We start from the raw sequence: 21,352 nt of genomic DNA, 5'->3' as shown, positions 1-21,352 counted from the left end.
GGAGAGGAAACAAAAAGGTCAAGTTATATCCAATAGCATTGGGCAGAGGATTAACTAAATATTTATTTTTATTTATTTCTTCTGGATTTGTTTGATCAGTATTCACTGTTTTTCTTTTCTCCCAGTCGAAGGTCTGTCCATTTTTCACTTTACATGTTGTTCTGCTTTCTAAATAAATTATGCTAACCTGAGCCTTGATGGCCTTGCAAACATCAAGCCTTTCAAAAATGATTTTAGAAACACAGATCTATAATTCAACAGCAGACATTTTGACTGGTTAGAGCAGAAAAATAATGGGAAGTAAGAATGGAATTGGTTGCCATGTTCAGGCATTGAGCAGCTTCTCCTATGCATGTTACGAGCTTAACTCTTGTTTAACAGGTTAAATGTCAGATGTAAGATAGGTTTATTAAACCTAACTTTATTTCCACATTTTTACATCAGGGCCCAATCCCCATTTAGGAACTACAGTTCTAGTCTAGTCTCCACGTCCTTCCATTAAACTACCATATACCCAACAAATGCCAATTTAGACCAGTGCACAATCCTGACTCAATAATACCCAAAATGAAATCATCAGCTGCCACTATCAAAGTTTTTTCTTTCAACACAAAAAATTACCACACTTCAGTGCTAAATGTGGTCTGCAGTCAGAGAATGTTTATAGTCCTTCTTAATTCCCTTGTCCTTGTCCTAATACCTCTTAAATTCTTAATAAGGGAACGCCGTGTCATTAACTCTGATGAAAGGTTTAGTGCCACATTTACAGTTTAATGTGTTGTGGAAGGAAGGGGCAATAAGCACTTCCCTCCTCACTTGAGACCACGTCTGACTCAACACAAATGGAAGGCTAAAGAGGTAGTTTTCCATTAGCCCTCACCTGTGAACACTGTCGAACGATTTCCCATCGTGGGAGCGAGGGAAGTCAGAATCTATTGAAGAAGGGATTAAAGAAAATGTCACTAAACTCAAGCAAAGGCAAATGGAGCCATGATTTTATGACTCCTTAATTCAGGAAAGGTTTTCGGGCGGAATAAAGCCTGAAGGATGTAGACGGCTACGACTGAGTGAGGACCTTGATTTCCTAGAAAAAGCCCATAATAATATACTCTCCAAAAATTCTCCAAAGCCAATTTTCCTTCTTTTAAGCTTTGACTTTAAGTGTAAAGTGTGTCACACTTGTAACAGCCACACAGACAGTCAGATTTCAAATCCCTCTATAGTGAAAATCGAATTTTTGAACATGTTAACATTTCCCCCTCATGCCTTTTATGATCAAAGACGTATTTTGAGCAAAATAACCAGTCAGCACCATGAATATTTCCACCTTAACACAGCATTAAACAAATGCGAGTCATTAAAAACTGGATTCAGAGAGCCCAAAATGTAAAAAACAGATCTAACTCATGAGTCAAGAAAGAATTTCATATGTAACTTCAGTAATATCATAGGTGCTATAAATTTCTAGCAGTGACTTCAGGTTTGTCTAAAGTTTGAAGTCACTCCTCGATGCAGGTCACACACAGTAAAGCACTTGAGAACAACACACTGGGAGAGGTGCTTGCTGTCAGTGCAGGCCTGTGTCTGCAGGAGGTAGTCACTGTGAGTTAGAGACACTGGGACAGCTGCCGGCACTGAGATGCTGGTTCCTCTCTGTGCTTCTCCTCGGCCTCAAAGCATCTGCTCACCTACTGGCATCATGTTAGAGCGAATCAGACACATGAAAGTGTGTGTGCAGTCTCCCACTACTGGGAGTCAGTCTCTCATGGAAACAGTGGATGAGGACAAACGCTGTCTTGTTTATTTAAAAAAACTAAAATTCAAAAAACAAACCACCACCATTGTTTGTGTGTGTTTTCTGTCTGAGGTGCCAGTGACAGCAGCTCTGACCAACTGATAGCAAGGGATAGGAAGGTAGACAACAGTGGAGGGTTATATTATTGTGAACAAAATAAACCCAACATGGCACAAAAGCCCCAGCTATAAACCCCAGCGTCCATAGCTTCTGCTGTATATTGTTCTGTCTATCACCCAAAAATCAATAAACAAAGAGAAGTAAATAATATTACAATATTATATATTTTTCATAGTAATATTGTAGGAGCCAATCAGAGCTCAGTTCTATAAATAGGGGCCAAACTTTATCCAGTCAGGAGTTCCACCCAGAAGGTAAACAGTTTTTGTTGTTGAAGCAGCTAGCAGCTGCAGTTTGATGTGATGAAAGATAAATACAGCTCTCTTCCAGTCTTATTGAACACTAAAGCGCTTAAGGGCGAAGAGAAGATCACAGATCAAAGTTCACCAAAGCTGAACTCCACATGAAGCAACACTGTGGATTCGCTTTGCCACAGGAGGCAAATATATATTTAAATAAATATTTATTTCCCTCCTCGCTTACACAGATTGGAAGTGTAAGGTGGGCAAAGGTTAGCCACTGCTACATTCATGTATGTGTATGTGTCACCCATTCACACACACATTCATACTAAACTTCTATACCCAGCGCTTTCACTATCACACATCTTTCATACTATGTCAGAGGCAATTTAGGGTTCAGTATCTTGCCCAAGGACACTTCGGAACTGGAGGAGCTGGGGATCAAAGCACCAACCCTCTTCTTGGTGATTTGTTTCTAACCTTCGCTACAATATCCACTCTGATCTCCACATGATGATGGGTACTTGAATCAAATTAGTAAAATCTTCTCTCACACACACACACACACACACACACACACACACACACACACACACGGTGACATCAGATCACAAGTGGTGACAGGAGACACATTCAGAACATTTGTAAAAAAAAACTGAAAAACATTCTTGTCTCAACTCTAAATCAAGAAAGCAAGTATATTTACGTGATGCTATTCATTGAATGCTAGTAGTTGCATTTGTTACAGGAAAGTTAAAATGAAACAAGGCTTCAGCTGTAACATTTCCAGCTGGTGATGATTGTACAAGAGAGAAATGTCTATTCAATGGAGCGAAGCTTGCAAGCTGGTGCAGGCAGCCAACTCAAGCTGCTCTGCTCCGATCATGTGATACGTCTCATTCTCCACAATCCTGTCTTACACACCCTCCCAAGTTCGTGGTCTATTTAAGCTGCAAAAACTTTCCCATCACTTCCTTTCCTTGCCCCCCGCTGCTGCTGTGTCAGTATTGCATCTGGTTGCTTCAGCCCCTCCACCACCCCAGCATCCACCTGTGGGCTCAGACAGGAGGGTTATAAATATTTGCTCATCACTCCCATAATATCTGTGTAATCATATCTGGAGGAGTAATGAAGTCAGAGCCTAGACGGCAAACACTAACTAAGTTTGCTGCAATAAACATTTCTAAGGCGAATTGTCTGATTGAAATGATAAATGTCTATAATAACATCGTGTGGGTATATGTTATTGTAAACCAATTGGGTTGGCAGGTAAAATGAACCATTTATGCAGCAATTTTCTAGACTTGCAACTCCAAACTCCAGAAAGCAAAGGAACAAACCAGGAAACAGTGCGGAGCAGAACTGAAGCACAAAGACATCCAGAGATGTGAACAGACAAAGTGACAGAGACAAAAGGAAACACAGAGACTATACACACAAGGGAGGCAGGGATCATTGAACGCAGGTAAAACACATTAGAAGAGATGGAGACAATTGCAAGTAAAGTCACCACAACAACTAGACAAAGGCAGAACAGAAACTGAAAGCAAAAAGTAGCGCACAGACCCCCCCGGGATCAAACTACAGACCCTCTGGTCAGTGGATGACGACTACTGATCCTGAGTTTCTGATGATGTATGAGACACACATTTCCCTTCTTCCCTTGTACACACTATTCTTTATCCACACACACGCACGTACCCACGCACACAAGCACACACACACACACACAAAAACACGCTCTCCAGCTGGTTAGGTAACTTGTACAGAAATAAAAATAGCTTTTCCCCTGCATGTCAAAAAGCACTTCAGAAATGGCAGGGTTATATGTGTGTATCCCATAGTGATCACATTACACACCAATAGACACGTTGGTGCGTGTCAATTCCCAAAGCACTCAGAGAGCAAGCTGAGAATGTCATGCAAAATTAGATTTCCTCTCTCTGTACATAATAAACCATCAAAACCGTGGAATAATTTCACAATAAATTCCCTCACATCCACACAAGAAGAGCTCAGAGGCAGCAAACTGTGATTCCCTTTTCACTGTAATCTACATGTCAACAGCCTGTGCCACTGACTTCTATTAAATCTTTTTGTTTCTTTATCTTTCCTTATTCAATGTTGATCCAACAATCAATCAAATACTGTGTCTGGATGTCGAAACATCTTTATGTGATTCAAAAATGTTCTTCCTTAAAATATAAAGGTCACAGAGTTGGGTGACTCGGCACTCTGATTGGTCTGTAGAGCCTTTTTAATGATGTGAAAATATTTGCAGAACAGAAAATGAAACCACATCTACTTGATATTTAACTAGGTGGATGGCTCAATCAAAAGATTTTTGGCAAATTCTTTCAATTTCTACTTTTTTCTTCCTGAATATCAAAATTGAGGGCAAATCAGCAGGTTTAATACGTGTGTGATTGATGATTTGAGGCTTGTGCAATTTGTCTGCACAAATAATCTGCATGATGAGTCTTTCCCACTATCGTCTCATCAGATGACATTCTCACCTCTTTCCAGTGATATGAAAAAAAATTTGTCATCACCATCTGCGTGACATATCACCCAGACTGGCCCCAGGATGACTGATTAAAGTGCCTGCCATCAGTCCCAGGGGCCACCGATGAGCAGACAAACAGATCACATGAGCGGCGAGCAAAAGAAATCAGACTGAGAATACTTCACTGATAAGGCGAGACGTTACGTGGGGTTACTTAGAGTGGGAAAGAGGCTGATGGGGAGCTGCGGCGGTGGGGGATGAAAAGATGCTGGTAATTGTAAGTGACTGATTAAGGTCAGAGGTGGGCAGGATGCTGGGGACTCATGACAGTGTGCATCACAGGTGGTGCAACACTTTGCTTCAGAGGGAAATACCTTTGCTTTCATGTAAGAAGAGAACAGGATCTCCTGAGGCATCACAAGTACCTTCTCTGCACTTGTGGCTCCTGATGACAAAACATCTGGTAATGCACAAGGGATTTGTTTAAATCAACATGATGACATCAGTCAGGAGTCCGAGGCTTTAACATTCTACTTTTATCAAGGAAAAACTTTTAGCAGTGTGAAAAACAAGGCTGTGATCTACAGCTAAAACACAAAGCTGCTCCCATTATAAGCTCCAGGAACAGTCACTAGTGGTTTCTTGTGTCCCAGTATTTCCTTAAAAAACAGCATGTCACCCCAGCCTGCTAATCTACACCTGGATATAAATATATCTGTCTTCTTGCCACTGGTCATAACTCTGACCTGTATGCAAATGTGTAAATGTGCAAAAATAAGCTGTAATAGGCTCTCAGTGGAGCAGGTAGCGGCCTCACTCCTGCACTGAGACGGAGCAGCTGCAAAAGAGGACATGAAGTCTCCTGTACATGGCTGATCATAGAATATAAGGGGGTTCTCACAAAATGTTCAATGCATGTGCACTGATGTATTAAATCATTCTTGGTGCCTGGGGGAAGTGTTCGCATGTTGCAACGCTTCTGAATATGACTATTGGCAAATCTTTCCCTGAACTGCGTGTTTCACTCATGATTAATATGTAGGTGAGAGCCTAAAACTCTATATGCTTTGCCACAGCAAAGAGCCGTGAACATGCAGGTAGTGTAACTGCTCTAACACGTTAACGCTGACGCCCAAATTAAAACAAAGATGTTCCGTAACAGAAAGTGTGTTCTGCTTTCTGCCTCACACGACACGCTTCGACTTCAACATTTGAAGGACAGTATGGAGCCTCGTGTGAGGAGTGTGTGGAGACGTTGAGCTGGAGGATGATGACAGATGGAAGAAGCAGAGCTGCGGAGCGTTAATGAGAGTGATTCTGAAGTACCTGCACTGATTGAAGAGGCTCTATGCTCGTCTCTTCCAGTGCACAGAGATGTGTGTAACGTTAAATATGACACACCCATTTATTCAGAACCACCCGAAGGTGCTGTCAGTCTCTGTGCCGCAACCGAAACACAGTGTCACAAGAGTGTGATCACCTTTCTGTCACATGATTCTTTATAGGATTCAGACTCTTCCTCTGGTTCTTCTCACCTGCCCTCTTCCTCATGCTCCCTCTGCCTCCGTCTGTCCCCCTCTTCATTGTCACACTCTTTACATCTCTCATATCTCTTTTCCAGTATCCCTCTTTCTCCATCCTTCCAATTCCCCTACCTTTGTCAGTCATGTTAATCACCTGCAGTAGCAGCAGTGTACTACTCTGTCACTCTCTCCTCCTCCATTGTCTCCATCTCACCTGTTCCCTTCTTGCAGACGTAGGGCAGATTGTAGTTGCAGGGCACGTCGTTCCATTTGCCATTCTCATGAGATATCATAACCACACAGTCCTCTCCTCCAGCGAAGAAGTTGTCTGGCTGGTTTTCACGCCAGTTCTCATATTGCTGTACACGCACACGCACACACATATACACACACACACATGGTTAGAAAAATACATTTGAGAAGCCAGTACTAACCTCTTTAGTATGCTCTGTACACAAATAATAATAATAATAATAATGATGTATTCATTTACAGTCCCTGATTTCCTCTTTAGTTTTTCTCTGTTCATTTGGGATCTTTCTGTGTTGTATGTAAACATGGAAATGCAACTGATTTCTTCTAATTAATTTATTTTTCAACAAACTGCTGTTAGGGATGTTTCAAGCTGCAATAATAGGCCTCTGGTTTTCTGTTACCCGTAGAAAATATTATATTTACTTCCACTGGATATAACAGAAAAAAAACAGTCACAGCTGCTTCCTCACCAGGTCCATCTTGTCGGTCCACTGAAAGTCGTCCTCCACTGTTCGATCGTTTAAACCGATCCAGGTGTTGTCGTGGCTCAGACCTGCATAAGAGGTAATGCCGGGAGACATGAATACACATGAATACACACTTACAGAGAGTACAAGCACGCCCAGCATTAAAGAAGGCCAATAAATAGTATAAAAAAGATAGGAAAGAGGCAAGTTTACATCCAAACGGTACTTTCCAGAAAATCTGCAAAAGAAAGTTGATGTGCATTTCTATTCTCTTATGTTGATGCCTGAATATTTGGAGTTGATCTTGTTGAAATCAACAGTTGGTGCTAAATTTTAATTAAGCTGCTGTTAAACTAGTGAACAAGAAGAAGATGTAATCAGACGAGCATTCAAATTTGATTTAAAAACAATAGCAGACAAAACTCCAATGATGAATACATCCTGTACATGCAATATGTCGTCTCATTGAAGGCTCCAGCCTCCCTGTCACTCCACAGAGATTTAATGATTCCATCATTCTGCTGTTTTTTGACACTTCAGTGAAGACAGAAGCTTGAGCGACAAATTCACATGCTTCATGTAAACCATGATTAATTCACTGGATCTGTTCTCATTACATAGTTTTTATAAAAACAGCACAAAGGCAACCATCACTGGTAAGCAGGAGTTAAATGTGCTGATACGTATTTAATAAATATATCCACACACAGATAGAATAATATGTAATCAAGGTTCAAATCAGAGTTAAAAACCAGAGGGTGGTATTTCCTGATCTTAATTTGCTAAGATGGATCAAAAACTTCCCAGAGGCAACCAATAGTGTTACCATTAGTCCACCTGTGGCTAGTAAATGCCACAAACTTTTATATTCCAAATGTTCACTTTGTAACAGAAGATTTCTGTTCTGACATGTTCTGTTCGTCACATTAATTAAGACCTTTTTTGCCTGTGATTCCCAGGTGATGAGATTTTTGTTAGTGTGTGAAAGGAAAACTAAATAATGGCCTTTAAGTCTCATTTGTGTGTATGTGGGAGTGTCTGTGTGCGTGGTCGCACAGGCGCGTGCATCAGCATGCACATATGTAATGGAATTCCAATCATGGTGTATCTGATTAACACCATTACCAGGCCCATTAATCTTTCTAATGGCTTTGATCCTCTTATTGCAGGGGTGGAGACGTCCATTTTCGAGGCAATTAAACACACTTTTTGGTAACCATGCGTGTGCAGAAGAAAGATGGGTGCAAGATGGATGGCACTGTCTTGGCATCTGACCGAGGATACAGAGGATAATATTGGATCCGATATTACAGATGCTTGGTGATCTGGCCTTATTATAGCACAAGTGGCTGTGGAGCGCTGCCAGGGGGCGAGAAGCTAAGAATGAAGAGATGGAGGTTTATGAGGCACCAAAACAGACAGGATTGATATGAGTGTGATAATGCTGCCTGGCGCAGACAAACTGCTCTCTGTGGTCAAATATTTAAGGCAATGAAGAACACCCCAAAAAACACAAGTGCAGCAATTTTTCTTTTCCTGATTCTTTGCTCCTGTGCCAAAAATTATAATAAGATTTGCGAATAATTCAGGAAAACATGAAAAACCAGATGGGCTGGTTTTGTTACATAGGGCAACACAGTCAACAGCAGATGGTTTAGACAACCGGAGCAAGATATATAATGAATAACACTGTTAAATATTACAAATAAATATAATTTTAAAATTACTAGACAAGAAAATCTCATCCACTGAACAGGCTGCAAATATGTCTAAAAAACTAAATTGATCAATGCAAATTAACATATATAGACAAAGACAGTTTAACTTTTTTTTTTTAACACGAAAACAACAAGTATTAAATAAATCAATTGCATTTACAGATCTCAGAACTGGGCTAATAGTGTTTGCATATTGACACTTGCATTACTTCATTGGAAGCAAATGCCGACACCTCCCCCTCATTTCTAACCTTTTTCACAACAAATCACATTGGAAGAAACAACGTGATAGTCTATTAAATGCTGTGACACAAACACTTACATCAGAGCCTGCGGCAGCATTTCGTCGCATCAAGCGGCGACACACATTTATTTGGCTGCACAGGCTCGGCTCTTGAGGGCGTTTTTCAGCGAGGAAACGCAATAAACCCCTTCAAGGGCTGTTCAGAGCCGAAGCAGACAGACATTTATCACCGAGTTATGGAATCCACATAAGACAAGAGGTGCCATCACAGAGTGTGGCCGTAATAAAGCAGAGGAGATATAAAGTAAATCAACAGTGAGGAGCAGCAGGGTGTCTCAGGTTGGAGGCAGACAGTAGAGTGAGAGCTGATGGATAAATAATGGACACTGTTAAAACTGATTGGTGTTTTGTTAGATGTGATTGGTGACTGTGATCTCTGGATTATTTGTGAGTTATAGACAATAGGCAATCTGAAGCGGGGGAGGGTGGACAACAGAATGACCAAAATGGATCATTTTGTTCACCTGTCAGCTCTTCATGAACGTACCCACCACTGAGTTCACTGAGGGCCAGACCTCAGTATTTATTCTGAGCTGTGTAGAAATAAGAGTTATAGAATATATATACTCTGCCCCTGTGTGACTTCCTGGACAGTATAATTCCCTGTTTCATTTTGAAGTTCATTTCCTTATATGTCTGTTGTTGCTTTTACTTGCTGTCTTTGCATTTTTTCATTTCAATGGCAGCCACTTGGATGAGTTAACTAGGTTTCTGAAGTCTCAGGGTCATTGTCCATCTTGAGCCAATTAAACTCATCTTTTACTGCACTGGAGCAATACAGTCATGTGACACATGCAGTGGGAAGAAAATAAAACTGTAATGTAGCTTTTGCATGTGTTATAGTGTAAATAAAAAATTAGTAATATATCTCCATCATCCTCTGTCATAATAAGAGACTGTGGATGTTTGTATCACAGTTTTAGTCTCAGTTTCTGAATTGATGTTACACCATCAGGTGAATAGATGAATTGATGTTGGAAAAAATATTTTAGCAGGTGGGGACCAGGAGGTGCAACTGCCCCCTGATAGTCTTCAGCCTGCATCTCAGCTTCCTGTCTCTTCCTAGAGAGAAGCGTGGGTCATGGTGGCATCAACGCCCCAAGCTGTCCAGCACCAAAGAGCCACAGCTGCCTATTGAATCCGACTCAGCGGTACCCAGCATCGCTAAATCTGTTGCATCATGATCAATGTCCAGCCAGGCCCCCAGCTGGTCCCTGAGTCTCTGAACCAAGCACCTGCTCATCTACAGTCAGCAGTCTGACTGACAGCTGCTCCTTGCTTTAAGTTGGCTGTCTGGTTGACATCTGTTCCTGTTTCCCAGTCGGTAGCCCAGCAAACACCAGCACATCTTCTCCAGTCTGTGGCCTGACAGACACCAGCTCCAGATCTCCGCAGTATTTTCCATCAATTATCTCTAATTTGTTCAAACACAGTTCTATAATGAACTGAAGAATAAAAATAATGAACTTTCATAAGCTCTCTAGAATAAAAGGCCAGACTCAAATCACTTTGCCTATTTTCAGCGGTGTTGCTCTTTTGACTGTGGACAGCCTCACCATCTTGTAAACCTTTGTTTTATTTTATTTAATAAATCAGTGAACTGCATTTTCTCTACCTCTGCTATTTGGTCCTGGCATCGGTTGTGACAGTCATATAAGCAGCACCACTGCTGGTGTGTGGGTGAGTGAGAGAACAATCTTGTTGTTACTATTAAATCTTGACTCAACACAGGGTTCGTTTGAATATGTCAACAAACCTGAATGCAGTTAAATCTGCCGGCACATGATGGAGGCAACTCGTAGTTCAACCCCAGATATCATCTGATCAGATTGCACTGTAATAAACAGAGGTCATTCCACAAGATACAGAATAGTAAGTTTCATTTGAATAAATTACTTAGCTTGTTAGCTTACGTTAACTGTCTGATCGATACACTTTGAATGCAAGTTGAAATACTTTTCTTTCAATTCATTTCGTGCAAAGATTTGAAATGGACGTTATAATAACTTGCCCCAATATATTTTTATTTTCATTACAAGGTTATCCTTGCGGAGGCTGGTAGCATTTACATATAAATATCCTCTGACCCTTTGTTTACGTTCCTCACTGAAGATGAAAATGAAAAGACTGCATCAATCAAGGCTCAGAAGTGAAGAGATGCAACCGAGAGAAACAGAGAGAAAGCAGGTGGTGGTGGTGGTGGTGGTGGTGGGGGGGAGCAGGTAGCGCTCACTGTGCTCAGGATAGGTTTATCATGATGTGCCTGTGCTATTTAACTTACACAAATTACCTGATCACATTCAAACAATGTAAGCCCAACAGACAAACATTTTTAAATCTAATTGTATAATTTTAACCTGATTTTCATGCTTAGCAGTTACTTTATGCTACTGCCTACCGACACGGTTGTAAAGTCAAATCTGCCTGACTCCTTATAAAGCTGTAAAGTAGGCAGGACAGCTAGTTTTAAATTATCTTTAAGTTTTATCCTTGGCTCTCCCTAACACAGAAACATGGAAATCATCTGGATAATCTCACCAATAGGCAATTTTTGAAACATCATATTTTTAATGTGAGGAAGACAAACCACATCTAAACACCAGCTGTGGCTCAGCTGCTGTTACTATGGAGAGAAATCTAATTAGAGAAGTGAATCAAATTCTGAACCTCTTATTATTTCAACAGGGACCAAAAGCAGCATCATAGCAGCTGAGTTCACGTCCAAGTGACCCAGAATGTGAAAGTGAACCACGATGTACTGCAAAGTGTTTCACCAGGTTCCAAAGAACAGGCTTCAGCTCCTCTTGCATTAGCAATGCACTTACCCTGTAAGAAATTCAAGATTGTGCTTGTATTTATTGACAGCTTCTCTACTTACATTTAAATGTGCTGCCATGTTACAATGACAGTTTTATCAAAAACACTTTCTGACATTCCAACTATAGTGCAGGCAACATATTTGCTATGCTAGTGACATGGCTCCGTGAATGACAACATCATTTATTGGTCAGTTATTCTGACACACTGACCCAGACTGAAACATCTTAACAAACGGGCTCAGGGCCGCGCTCCCACCATGCGCATCACACACTGTGAGTAGGGCATCAAGTGCCGGAGGGGACACCACAATTATGTGTGTATGTGTGTGTGTGTAGTTGTTTTGCCTCTTCTATGATATAATATGTACTGACTTTGAAAAGTTTCTAAATTTATGAGACATTTCTTCAGTCATGCGTGTAACTAATTGAACAGTTCTGTTTTTGTTATTTGTAGGCCTATTTATTTTCATTTTCTAAATTTTAACAACCGTAGCAACATTTATAATTAACATATATTTCCTTGGTTTATTTCATTGAATAAGAATGCACTTTCAAATGCTTATGTGTGTGTTGCTGTTTTGTGTGTTCTATAGTGCGATATACACTGTCTTTGCAAAGTTTTGTGACATTTTTTCAGTTATGTGTATGTGACTATTTGAACAGTTCTGTTTTTCTTACAAATACAAATATTTATAAAAATAAATATGCCTAGGACACCCATGTCCCCCTCGGGACAAATTCTTTACTAATCATTCGTAAAAAAATTATTGAAGTACCAAATACATAAAAACTGATCTGATGACATTCACCCCAGCAGTACCTCGTGTTTAGCAATTGTTGGCCTATTTACATGATAAACTAGATGGGTGAACATTACATCTGCTTATTATTAAACGCTAAATGTTAGGACTGTCACTGCATGTTGCGACAGATGAAGAATGAATACGTTACTTCTCGTCAACTCTAATGTGGAGGATTTGTTGCTGTTGTGATATCTGTGCAGAGAACCTCCCGCTGCGTTGTGCATGCATGAAAAACAAAATGCAGGTAAAGTCCGGACTGAAATCTCCAGACTGTCTGAAAACAATCTAATTAACACTGCAGAAAATGAACAGCACTTTTACTTAAGGAAGCCTGCATGCCCACACTTATCTGCCTAATTTAAGATTTCCTGCTGTTTAATCAGATAAGATTATAGGCTCTGCTATCTGTGCCAAGTCCGTCCTCGTCCTCTCATTCTCCTCAACCTCCACTTACCTCTGATGAAGTTCTGCTCGGCCAGGCTGTGGATGCTGGCCAGGTGACCGCTGTGCTCCCTGCAGTCCTTCTCGGCATCCTCCCAGGTGTGTCTGCGGCTGAAGTACCTGTAGCAGTGGCCGTGGAACTTCCTCCACGTGTGCTCGCAGCCCTCTGTGTCTGCAGGTGTACAGGGAGGGGGGGTGAAAAAGAGAATAATTGTAAAAAACAGTGATTTAGTCAATGAGGAGAAATGTGGCTTTTTTAAATCGTGACACACAGTGTTGTGCAGGAAAGGAGAAAGAGAAAAGGAAAACCAACATTTGTTTTGATTATTTCTTTTTGGATCCACAAAGAAAATTACTTCTTGTGTCTTACAGCCCACAAAATCAATATAACACATTCCTCCTCTGCCGCCTTCCGTCTTTTTCTTTCTTCAGTACGGTTTTACTTTGAGTGCCCTCTGTGACGCTCCTCTTCGTCTCCATCCCTCCATCTCTCCCTCTTTTCTTCAGCTCGTTCTCTTTGATTTGACTTGAACTTTAAATCCACAGCTGAGGCATGTCTGTGGTGAGACAGCTTAGTACAGTGAAAGGGCGTTTTAATCTATTCAAATGACAACACTCCTTAGAAACTGCTTCCAGTGCGCAGGGCTCACTTGGTAATTAAGCCCTGTCACAGTCCTGTAGCTGCACAGACTCCCTCCACCCATCCCATCGCTTCGTCCTTCTCTCTCTTCATCTCTCCCTCATCAACCCTCCCTCGTTTCTCTGGGGGTTAGCTGTGTGACTCTGAGCTGTACATTTCAAATGTGATGTGTGTGTGCTTTTCGGTCTCTATGCTGTATTGGTGTGAAAAAAATGTGTGTATTTAAATGTGTGTATGTATAGTTGATGTGGCTCTGGCTCGATGTGTCAGCCACCTTCAGTTTCCCATCATCCTCAGCCCGTCATGTGCCCCCTACAGTGCACAGATCATAGAAAAGGTTTGAGCTTTTCTTCCAACAAATCTGAAGCGACACCAGTAAATTGGGCTGTATGGGGCCCTGCTTAATATGCAGAGAGATGTATATTGGCTGTGGAAAGAAGAGGAGAGGAGTCCATTATGGACGTCCTTTTACACTGTTATATGAAATAAAGGCTGAGAACGTCCATCCTGCATTGAGAGAGAAAATGCTTTTCACACTGTCACTCTCTCCTCCTGTCACAGTGTTGTTCAGGGCAGTGACATCATTTCACAAAATGCAATACACTTGTTCACATTGTGTGTGACGGTCCCGGTCATATTAACAGATTAGAGCAGCCACATAGCAAGTAGGAGGCACACATCTGGGATGCAAGTCAAGTGTTGCTGAAGCCGTGCGTCATGTAGAGTTTTGGCGTGGTGCAAAAACAATTCACTAGGGTTTTTCAAATGTCTCTGCTATATCTGAATATGTCACAGGTAATGATAAAATAATACAAATATGTTTTGTGTGTTATAACGGGAGATTGTGGCGGCACACACATGTTTTATAATGTCGCGGTGACCTTTGAGATTTAACTACATAATTCAAATCAGTTCAAGAAAACTCCGGCCAAGGAGAGTAAAAATGTTCCAAAACTCTAAAATGCTACTTTTAAATGATATCCAGTGTTAGTCATAACCAAGCAGGCTTAACTCTTATTAACTTGGCAGGATGACAGCTAACTCACAACAGCGGATTAAAAGAGGAGTGACGAAGTAGATATTCATGCATGACATGGATTATAGTACAAACAGTTCTTAGCATTGCTTTAAAATACTAAATAAGGTTTATCACTCCACGGACATTTCCAGTACATAAATCCATGTCAGCCACATAAAAATAAAACTGACAAACCGACATTAAAAATACATCCCTATCCTTCATCTGGCTGAACCCGATTTACAGAATACTTGAGAACACTTTAAGAACCAGATCTGACACACTGACAAACTACAGGAGCTAGAACAGGCAAGCATTACTATCAGCAGACGCATGTAGGTTTCTGAACATACAATGTAGTGACACGCACACGGTTTGTTTACAGTTTTTAGCAACATACAGCGGTAATAATATGAGCAGTTTTACCGAACAACAGAGATAGTTTGTTCGTCCAACACAAACACCGCAGTGCCTGCAGCTCTTCAGGTCAGATGTTCAGCTACAATTTGACTGGATGTTAATCCTGACCTTACTTTGTCTAATGATGTCTTCAGAGAAATGATGTAAGTTGTTCTGACAATTATCGGAAATATAAATGTAAAAGAGGAGAATTGCTTCATTACTTTGCCGACTTAAGTTTCTCCTGCTGGTCTGGGGATTTATTCTGATGACCTCGAAACACACTAATGACAGAAAACCCAATTAGCCATTTTAACATCCTCAGCTTCCTGTGGGCAGCTCAGTGGCTCTCTGGTTAACCGTGTTGCCCTAAAAGCAAAAATGAGTCTGGGCTTAACTTCCAATTTGGACTATAGTGTGCAAGTCCCTTTTTACACCAGTATACTTGTAGATGGTGACGCTGGTTGAGAGGCAGGGTGCACCCTGCACAGATGACTGGTGTATCGTAGGACCAACAAACAACCATTCTATCTCACATTCACAACCAGGCCATTGTAGAGGTTTACACACGCAGCTGGACATTATTGTGTTTCTTGAAGTTTCACCTCTCATCCAAGAGGCTTCTTCAGTTCTGACTAAATGAGATGAGAGGTGACACATCTTCAGAAACACAATCAAGCTCAGTTGCACACATGTTCAACTCCCATGACCTGGATGACTGAGAATTTTCACAGATATATGCTCAATTTAGAACTGCCACCTCACCAGTGGTGGATCCAGGATTTCCATGAGTCAGGGGCCACAAAAGGGCCACCATTTACACAGAGGGGCCAATCATTGGTCAATTATGTACCCATGCACATTTCCTGATTCTGGAAGGTGCACATTCAAGTCATTCCTTGTTTACAGTTGTCTCTAAAGCTTTGAGCAAAGCCACATCACTGAATATATTTTGAAAAATGTTCCTTGTTCAACACATTATGTATTTTAAAAATAAAAATTCTCATATTTGTTGTTGGGGCCAATCAGATTTCAGCTAGGGCCAGTGCCCCCTGGACCCGCCCCTGTGCCTCACAGTAAAAAGCTTCTCGCTCTGAATCCTGGGTTCAGGCCAGGTTCTGTCTGTGTGGAGTTTGCATGTTTTCTCTGTGTCTCTGTGGGTTTTCTTCGGCTTCCTCCCACAATCCAAAAACACAGAGATTGGGGTTATAGGTAAATTGGAGATCACAAATTATAGTCAACCTAAAAATATGTTTAACTTGCTGGAGGTCATTATTCAAAAAGATAGTTAAAATTTGCAGTGCAAATAGTGTGAGTAACTGCATGAAACTGCATATACAATAAATCAAGGCATCTGTGTGTCTTAATAATATGGTGTTTTTTCTAAAAAATATTTTTGCAGATTGGTTCTGTGTGCGGATTAATACAAACTGAAATAAGCTTTAAAAGAAAGACAACAGACTGGGTATTTATGGAAAGGCTTAGCTGCCTTCAAAAAAAAAAAAAAACGCTTTATTAATTTCAATGAGGACAAATAGTGAAAATGCAGCTTTGTCTGTAAAATGTTTGAATCAGGCTCAACTCTTGCATCAGAGCAAAGTCATCCAGTAATGGACCTTTGTTGCAGTGCAATCTATAATACATTAGAACATTCAGTCAGTTTCAAAAAGAAACCAACTGCATTTGAATCAGCATTTTACAGCCTTACATCTCCTATGTGCTATAAGAGCATGTTTCTGGGCCGAGTTATAGATTTACATTAGCTAGTCCAATGTTACTGCTCTTATCTCTGGCTGTATGGGGCCAAAACCCCTCCCTGGTGCTGTCATTTCCTCTGCTGACTCTACTCTCTCACTTCATCATCCAGACTGGAAGCTACCTGCTCAGTGTTTGCCTACATTATAGCTGGTTCATTGTATTAACATCAGGAGTTGGTCCACTTTGGCTCATGCAGATGTAAAATGGGTTGTTATCTCCAAGCACAGGGACAGGAGGGTCAGGGTGGGAGTCACAGAGAGAGAGAGAGAGAGAGAGAGAGGGAAACACAAACACACACACACACACACACACACACACACACACACACACACACACACACACACACACACACACACACACACATTCACTGAATCCCACAAGCTATGTTGCTGTGAGGTCTGGCACGTCAGCCCAGAGTGTGTGTAGGCTAGTGCTGGTTAATTTCTACAATAAATTAATTGTATCCAAGGAAAACAAAAACCTTAAGACAGACAAATTAGGGCTTTGCCGACATTACTGCAGATATTTTTTTAAACAGATATTTTTCCGCTCCAACTTACAAAGTTGTATTACAAAATATTTCCATCCAGACAAGAGCATGAAACCAACTTCAAGATCTCAAACAAGGATGCTGAGCAAGTAGGTGGAGAGACAGTCTCAAAAATCAATGACCCATCAACTACCATGAGAAAAATGCTGGGTAAGTAATAGCGAGGCAGATGCATGCCAGTTATGTGGTGCAGTGATGACAACTTGTAAAGACCGACTAAACATAGATGAACCTGTATGTAGCCGGCAGTGTTGTTGTTGTTGTGTCTGGTGCATGCAGATACACATAAACCAATGATTTTGAAAATCATCACTTTGGAAGTCGTTTGTAAAAATCTCGGTTTTAGTAACTTAAAGACTGTTTGCATGTGGATGAGAGGCTCAAACACAGAGGGAAAAGTTTATTTCTCTAAATATCTGCATTAGTGTGGACAGGCTTCACACACATAGTAGAAAGACAGAAATGAGCGAGCGAGAAAAAGAAAATGAAAGAGCCAGAGAAATGGAGAGACAGAGAGATGGAGAAAAAGAAAGAAGAGGGAGTGATCAAAAATAAACAGGCGTGTTTTCTCCCCCTCAGATCTTCAACGTAGTCTCTGCTGATTTCTGCTCCCGCTCACTGACAGTGAGGCTCAAAGCCCAACATCACATCAACCTCTTCAAATATTTAGACATCATTCAAGTCGTCCTCTTCTTTTTCCCGTGTTCCCAGTGTCAAGCAGAGCGAGAGGTAGGGGGTATGTTTCAGCGATTAATATTCCCACAGACTTTAGAGCACGACGGTTAGGAAATAAAAGGCCATCCACTTCCAGCTGACTGATTGGGTCGTTTATCCACGTCACACAGTGATATTTCTGCGGCTTGGCTTTTTGAGATCCCCTGAATGATGAAACTGCATGTGTTTGCATTTGTGTGTGTGTGTGTGTGTGTGTGTGTGTGTGTGTGCGTGCGCTGCCATTTTGCCTCCTCCCTGTGTGACTCTTTGAAGGCTGGCAGCTCAGTGTCCCATTTGCAACCAGGCAGATGACAGCGGTCCAGAGAGAGAGGGGAAACAAGTGTAAGAAAGAGCGAGAGACATAAAGAGAGAGAGAGCGATGAGGAGGATAGTCAGTGCCAAAAGGTGAGGATGTGATGAGAATGTTGAAACGGTTGTGGAATTATTAATGGTTATTACAAGGGCAGTGTTGATTAATGGAACATCCTAATAGCGCGCATCTCACAATTAGGAGTAATGGATGTTGCGGTACAACAGCTACAGAGTTGAACATGAATGACCGATGCCAGTGTGAAGACTTGTTCTGCAGAATGAGACCATAGACGTGCAGATTGATGCTGATGGAGGACACTGAGGTAAGAGTGAGGGCAGCACAGGCTTTTACAGCAGCACAAATTCACACAGCATGGTCACAGCTGATCCTGTGGATGTGTTTCTATAACTGTCAAGGACGTGTGTTGATTCACTGTATGTCCATTGTCTGTATCCACTGTGGTATTATTCTAGACTGAGTGGGAATGCAGGTAACAGTACATTGAAGGTACAGGTAATAGACGGTGAACATTTCGCCTGGGAGATAATGAGCCAGATGAGATTCGGTTTTAAGTGTCCAAACCTGACCCGAGCCCGATGCTGCACTGAGTCTGTGTCACCCTGATCATTTTCCCAGAAAACAGACATGTAGAGTGAAGAAAGACAAAAATTCAGCTGAGCAAATGTGAGCGACCCGACCTAAACCTGAACATAATTTTATGTGTTTTGTTTGACCCTTACCTGTCAGGTAACAACCGGTCCCAGTTTGTCCCGACGAGGCTCAGGTCGGATACCCACACTCTATTCCAGATGTGCCATCCTCATCCTCATCATCCTCCTCCTCCTCTTCCTCAAGAATATAATGTATAAGGGCAAACACCACTCAATGTGTGTGTGTGTGTGTGTGTGTGTGTGTGTGTGTGTGTGTGTGTGTGTGTGTGTATGTGTGCGCCACTCGACAGCTACAATCAATATTTCTACATCAACAATGGATCAAATCTTGTTTTACATGTTTTACATGACCAAACTGCACAGGTGCAGGTTAGTGAGTAGCTGGTGAGCAGAGGTGGAAGTTTGCCTCAGGAGTCAAACTAGCTCTTTAAAGCTAAAAGTAGAGAGAATATTTTACATATGTTAATCTAGTGGCACATAACACAACTTCAAATGAATGCTAATGTTGCTCCATGTCTGCTGGATGTGTAAAAGGCAGCCTGTTTGCTAACCACCCTCAAGTGGCCAAAGAAATCTTTTCAAGGAGATAACCAGATAGTAAGGGGCCAGAGGAAGAAATCTTTCCTTTGACACATTTGTGTTTCCACCACGTTTGAAAAAAAGGGCAAATCAGACTGAAAAAAGATTCACGTTTTGTAAATAACTGCTTTAAGAGAAAATACTTGTCAGCTACAGACAGCTGACAAATTAATGGAAAAAATGATGAATAATGAGCGGAGAAACATAAAGAATGCAGATGCTTCCAGTCATGCTCTGTGCCATGTTTAGAGTCGCCACAGTTGATTCTGAGTTTGTAGCGAGATGGCAGAAGGAAAAGATCTAAGTGACTTTGAAAGTGGGTTCATTGTTGGGGCATGTATGGCAGAGGGTTCACTCACAAAAGCTCAACCAAGCAGTGTGTGTCAACAACAGAGACTGAAGTGAAATCTGCACTTAGATCTGTGGGAAAGACATGAGTTTATCAAGCCAGAAAATGTGGTCATCAGCTCACATGTGATGAGCTTAAGTGCGATTTAAAATAGGAATATCAGAAAAGCAAGTCTTTCTCAGGTGTTTGAGAATGTCAATGTGATCAGGCACATAGAGAGGGATATTGGTGGAAAAAAGGCCCCTAATGCCAAGTGCAGACTATACAACTTTCAAAAGTTTTCAGACATGCACTGAACTCCAAAAATCCTCCACAGTTTCTCCGGAGGAAGAAACACAAATGTCCGAGTTCCAGCCTCCGGAGCTTCTGCAGACTGCAGCAACGACAACTGATTCTCTAGTTCATAAGTCAGGCTTCAGTGAACTTTGAATAAACAGATGAGCAGCTCTTTGTGCAGCCGGGGTGACACAGCTTCAGGGTTCCAGCAGCCGGTCTATAGAACAGGCACTGCACTAGTTCAAATACCAAATGAGGTCTTTAGGAAGAATGCAGTTTATCTCTGCAGTAGAGTTCAGAGACTTGTATGTCAAAGTCCACTGAGGCTGTTCTGGCAGCTTGCGATGGCCCAACACCTTACAAAAAAACCGTATGTTGTTTTTTCCTTTAATTATAAATCCACCATTGTAAAAAAAATCCACTGGGAGTTTTCTGCTTCTTTTTCCAATTTGAGACATAATCTCATTAAAACTTAAGTAAAGTGCATTTTTATGTTGCGCTCTTTCTATGCGATCTTTTTGAGACTAGTTACAAGTCAGATGCACTTTCATACATCATCATAACGATACATGCAGCCACTGTCTTTTTGCAAACTTGAACAAATGCAGATATTCAGAGTCAATGGAGAGGAATGCCAGAGGAGCAAGAAGGAAACTAAACTGGAACAAGGTGCATGTGGTAGAATGAGCTCCAAGAAGGTTTGATGCAAAAGTTCCTGTGGATGAAATGAGCCGCAGGACGCCAGCCAATGAAAGACCAAAGGGAGTGCAACAGTATGAGCCGGGCTTCTGCTGTTTGAGGACTTCAATCATTCCTGGAAATATGAGAGCGAAGAAGAACAAAAGCACACTAAACCTCTAGTGGAGCTCAAAGTGCTCCTCTACACCTCTCCATCAGAAACATTCATTAATGCACAACAGAGGAACACACACCCTCCTCTCTCTCTCCCTCAATCTCTTTCTCTCTTTCTTTTCATCTATTTTAACACCTGCTCTGATGCTTCCTCTTCTTTTTCTTCACTGCGTCTTTCTCTGCCGACTGAACTTCCTTCCAATCAGGAGGAGAGAATGACGGCCTCTTCAGGAACATTGT

At 41.4% G+C, this 21,352-nt stretch overlaps 1 protein-coding gene across 2 annotated transcripts in view; it reads right to left on the bottom strand.

Annotated features, from left to right (window-relative positions):
• ncanb (neurocan b) overlaps positions 1 to 21,352 on the bottom strand; it is a 183,248-nt gene that overhangs the window by 8,544 nt on the left and 153,352 nt on the right. For both annotated transcript variants that reach the window (XM_069522286.1, XM_020080468.2), the window contains exons 12-14: positions 13,007 to 13,165; positions 6,912 to 6,994; positions 6,401 to 6,545 (exon numbers count right to left, since the gene is read on the bottom strand). In XM_069522286.1, the coding sequence (XP_069378387.1) occupies positions 6,401 to 6,545; positions 6,912 to 6,994; positions 13,007 to 13,165 (387 nt within the window). The remainder of the gene's footprint in view (positions 1 to 6,400; positions 6,546 to 6,911; positions 6,995 to 13,006; positions 13,166 to 21,352) is intronic.

The sequence above is a fragment of the Paralichthys olivaceus genome, chromosome 3 (genome assembly GCF_024713975.1).
Source record: "Paralichthys olivaceus isolate ysfri-2021 chromosome 3, ASM2471397v2, whole genome shotgun sequence".
Classification (NCBI taxonomy): domain Eukaryota; kingdom Metazoa; phylum Chordata; class Actinopteri; order Pleuronectiformes; family Paralichthyidae; genus Paralichthys; species Paralichthys olivaceus.
The sequence above is the reverse complement of the archived record's forward strand: the minus strand, read 5'-3'. Positions and strand labels throughout refer to the sequence as shown.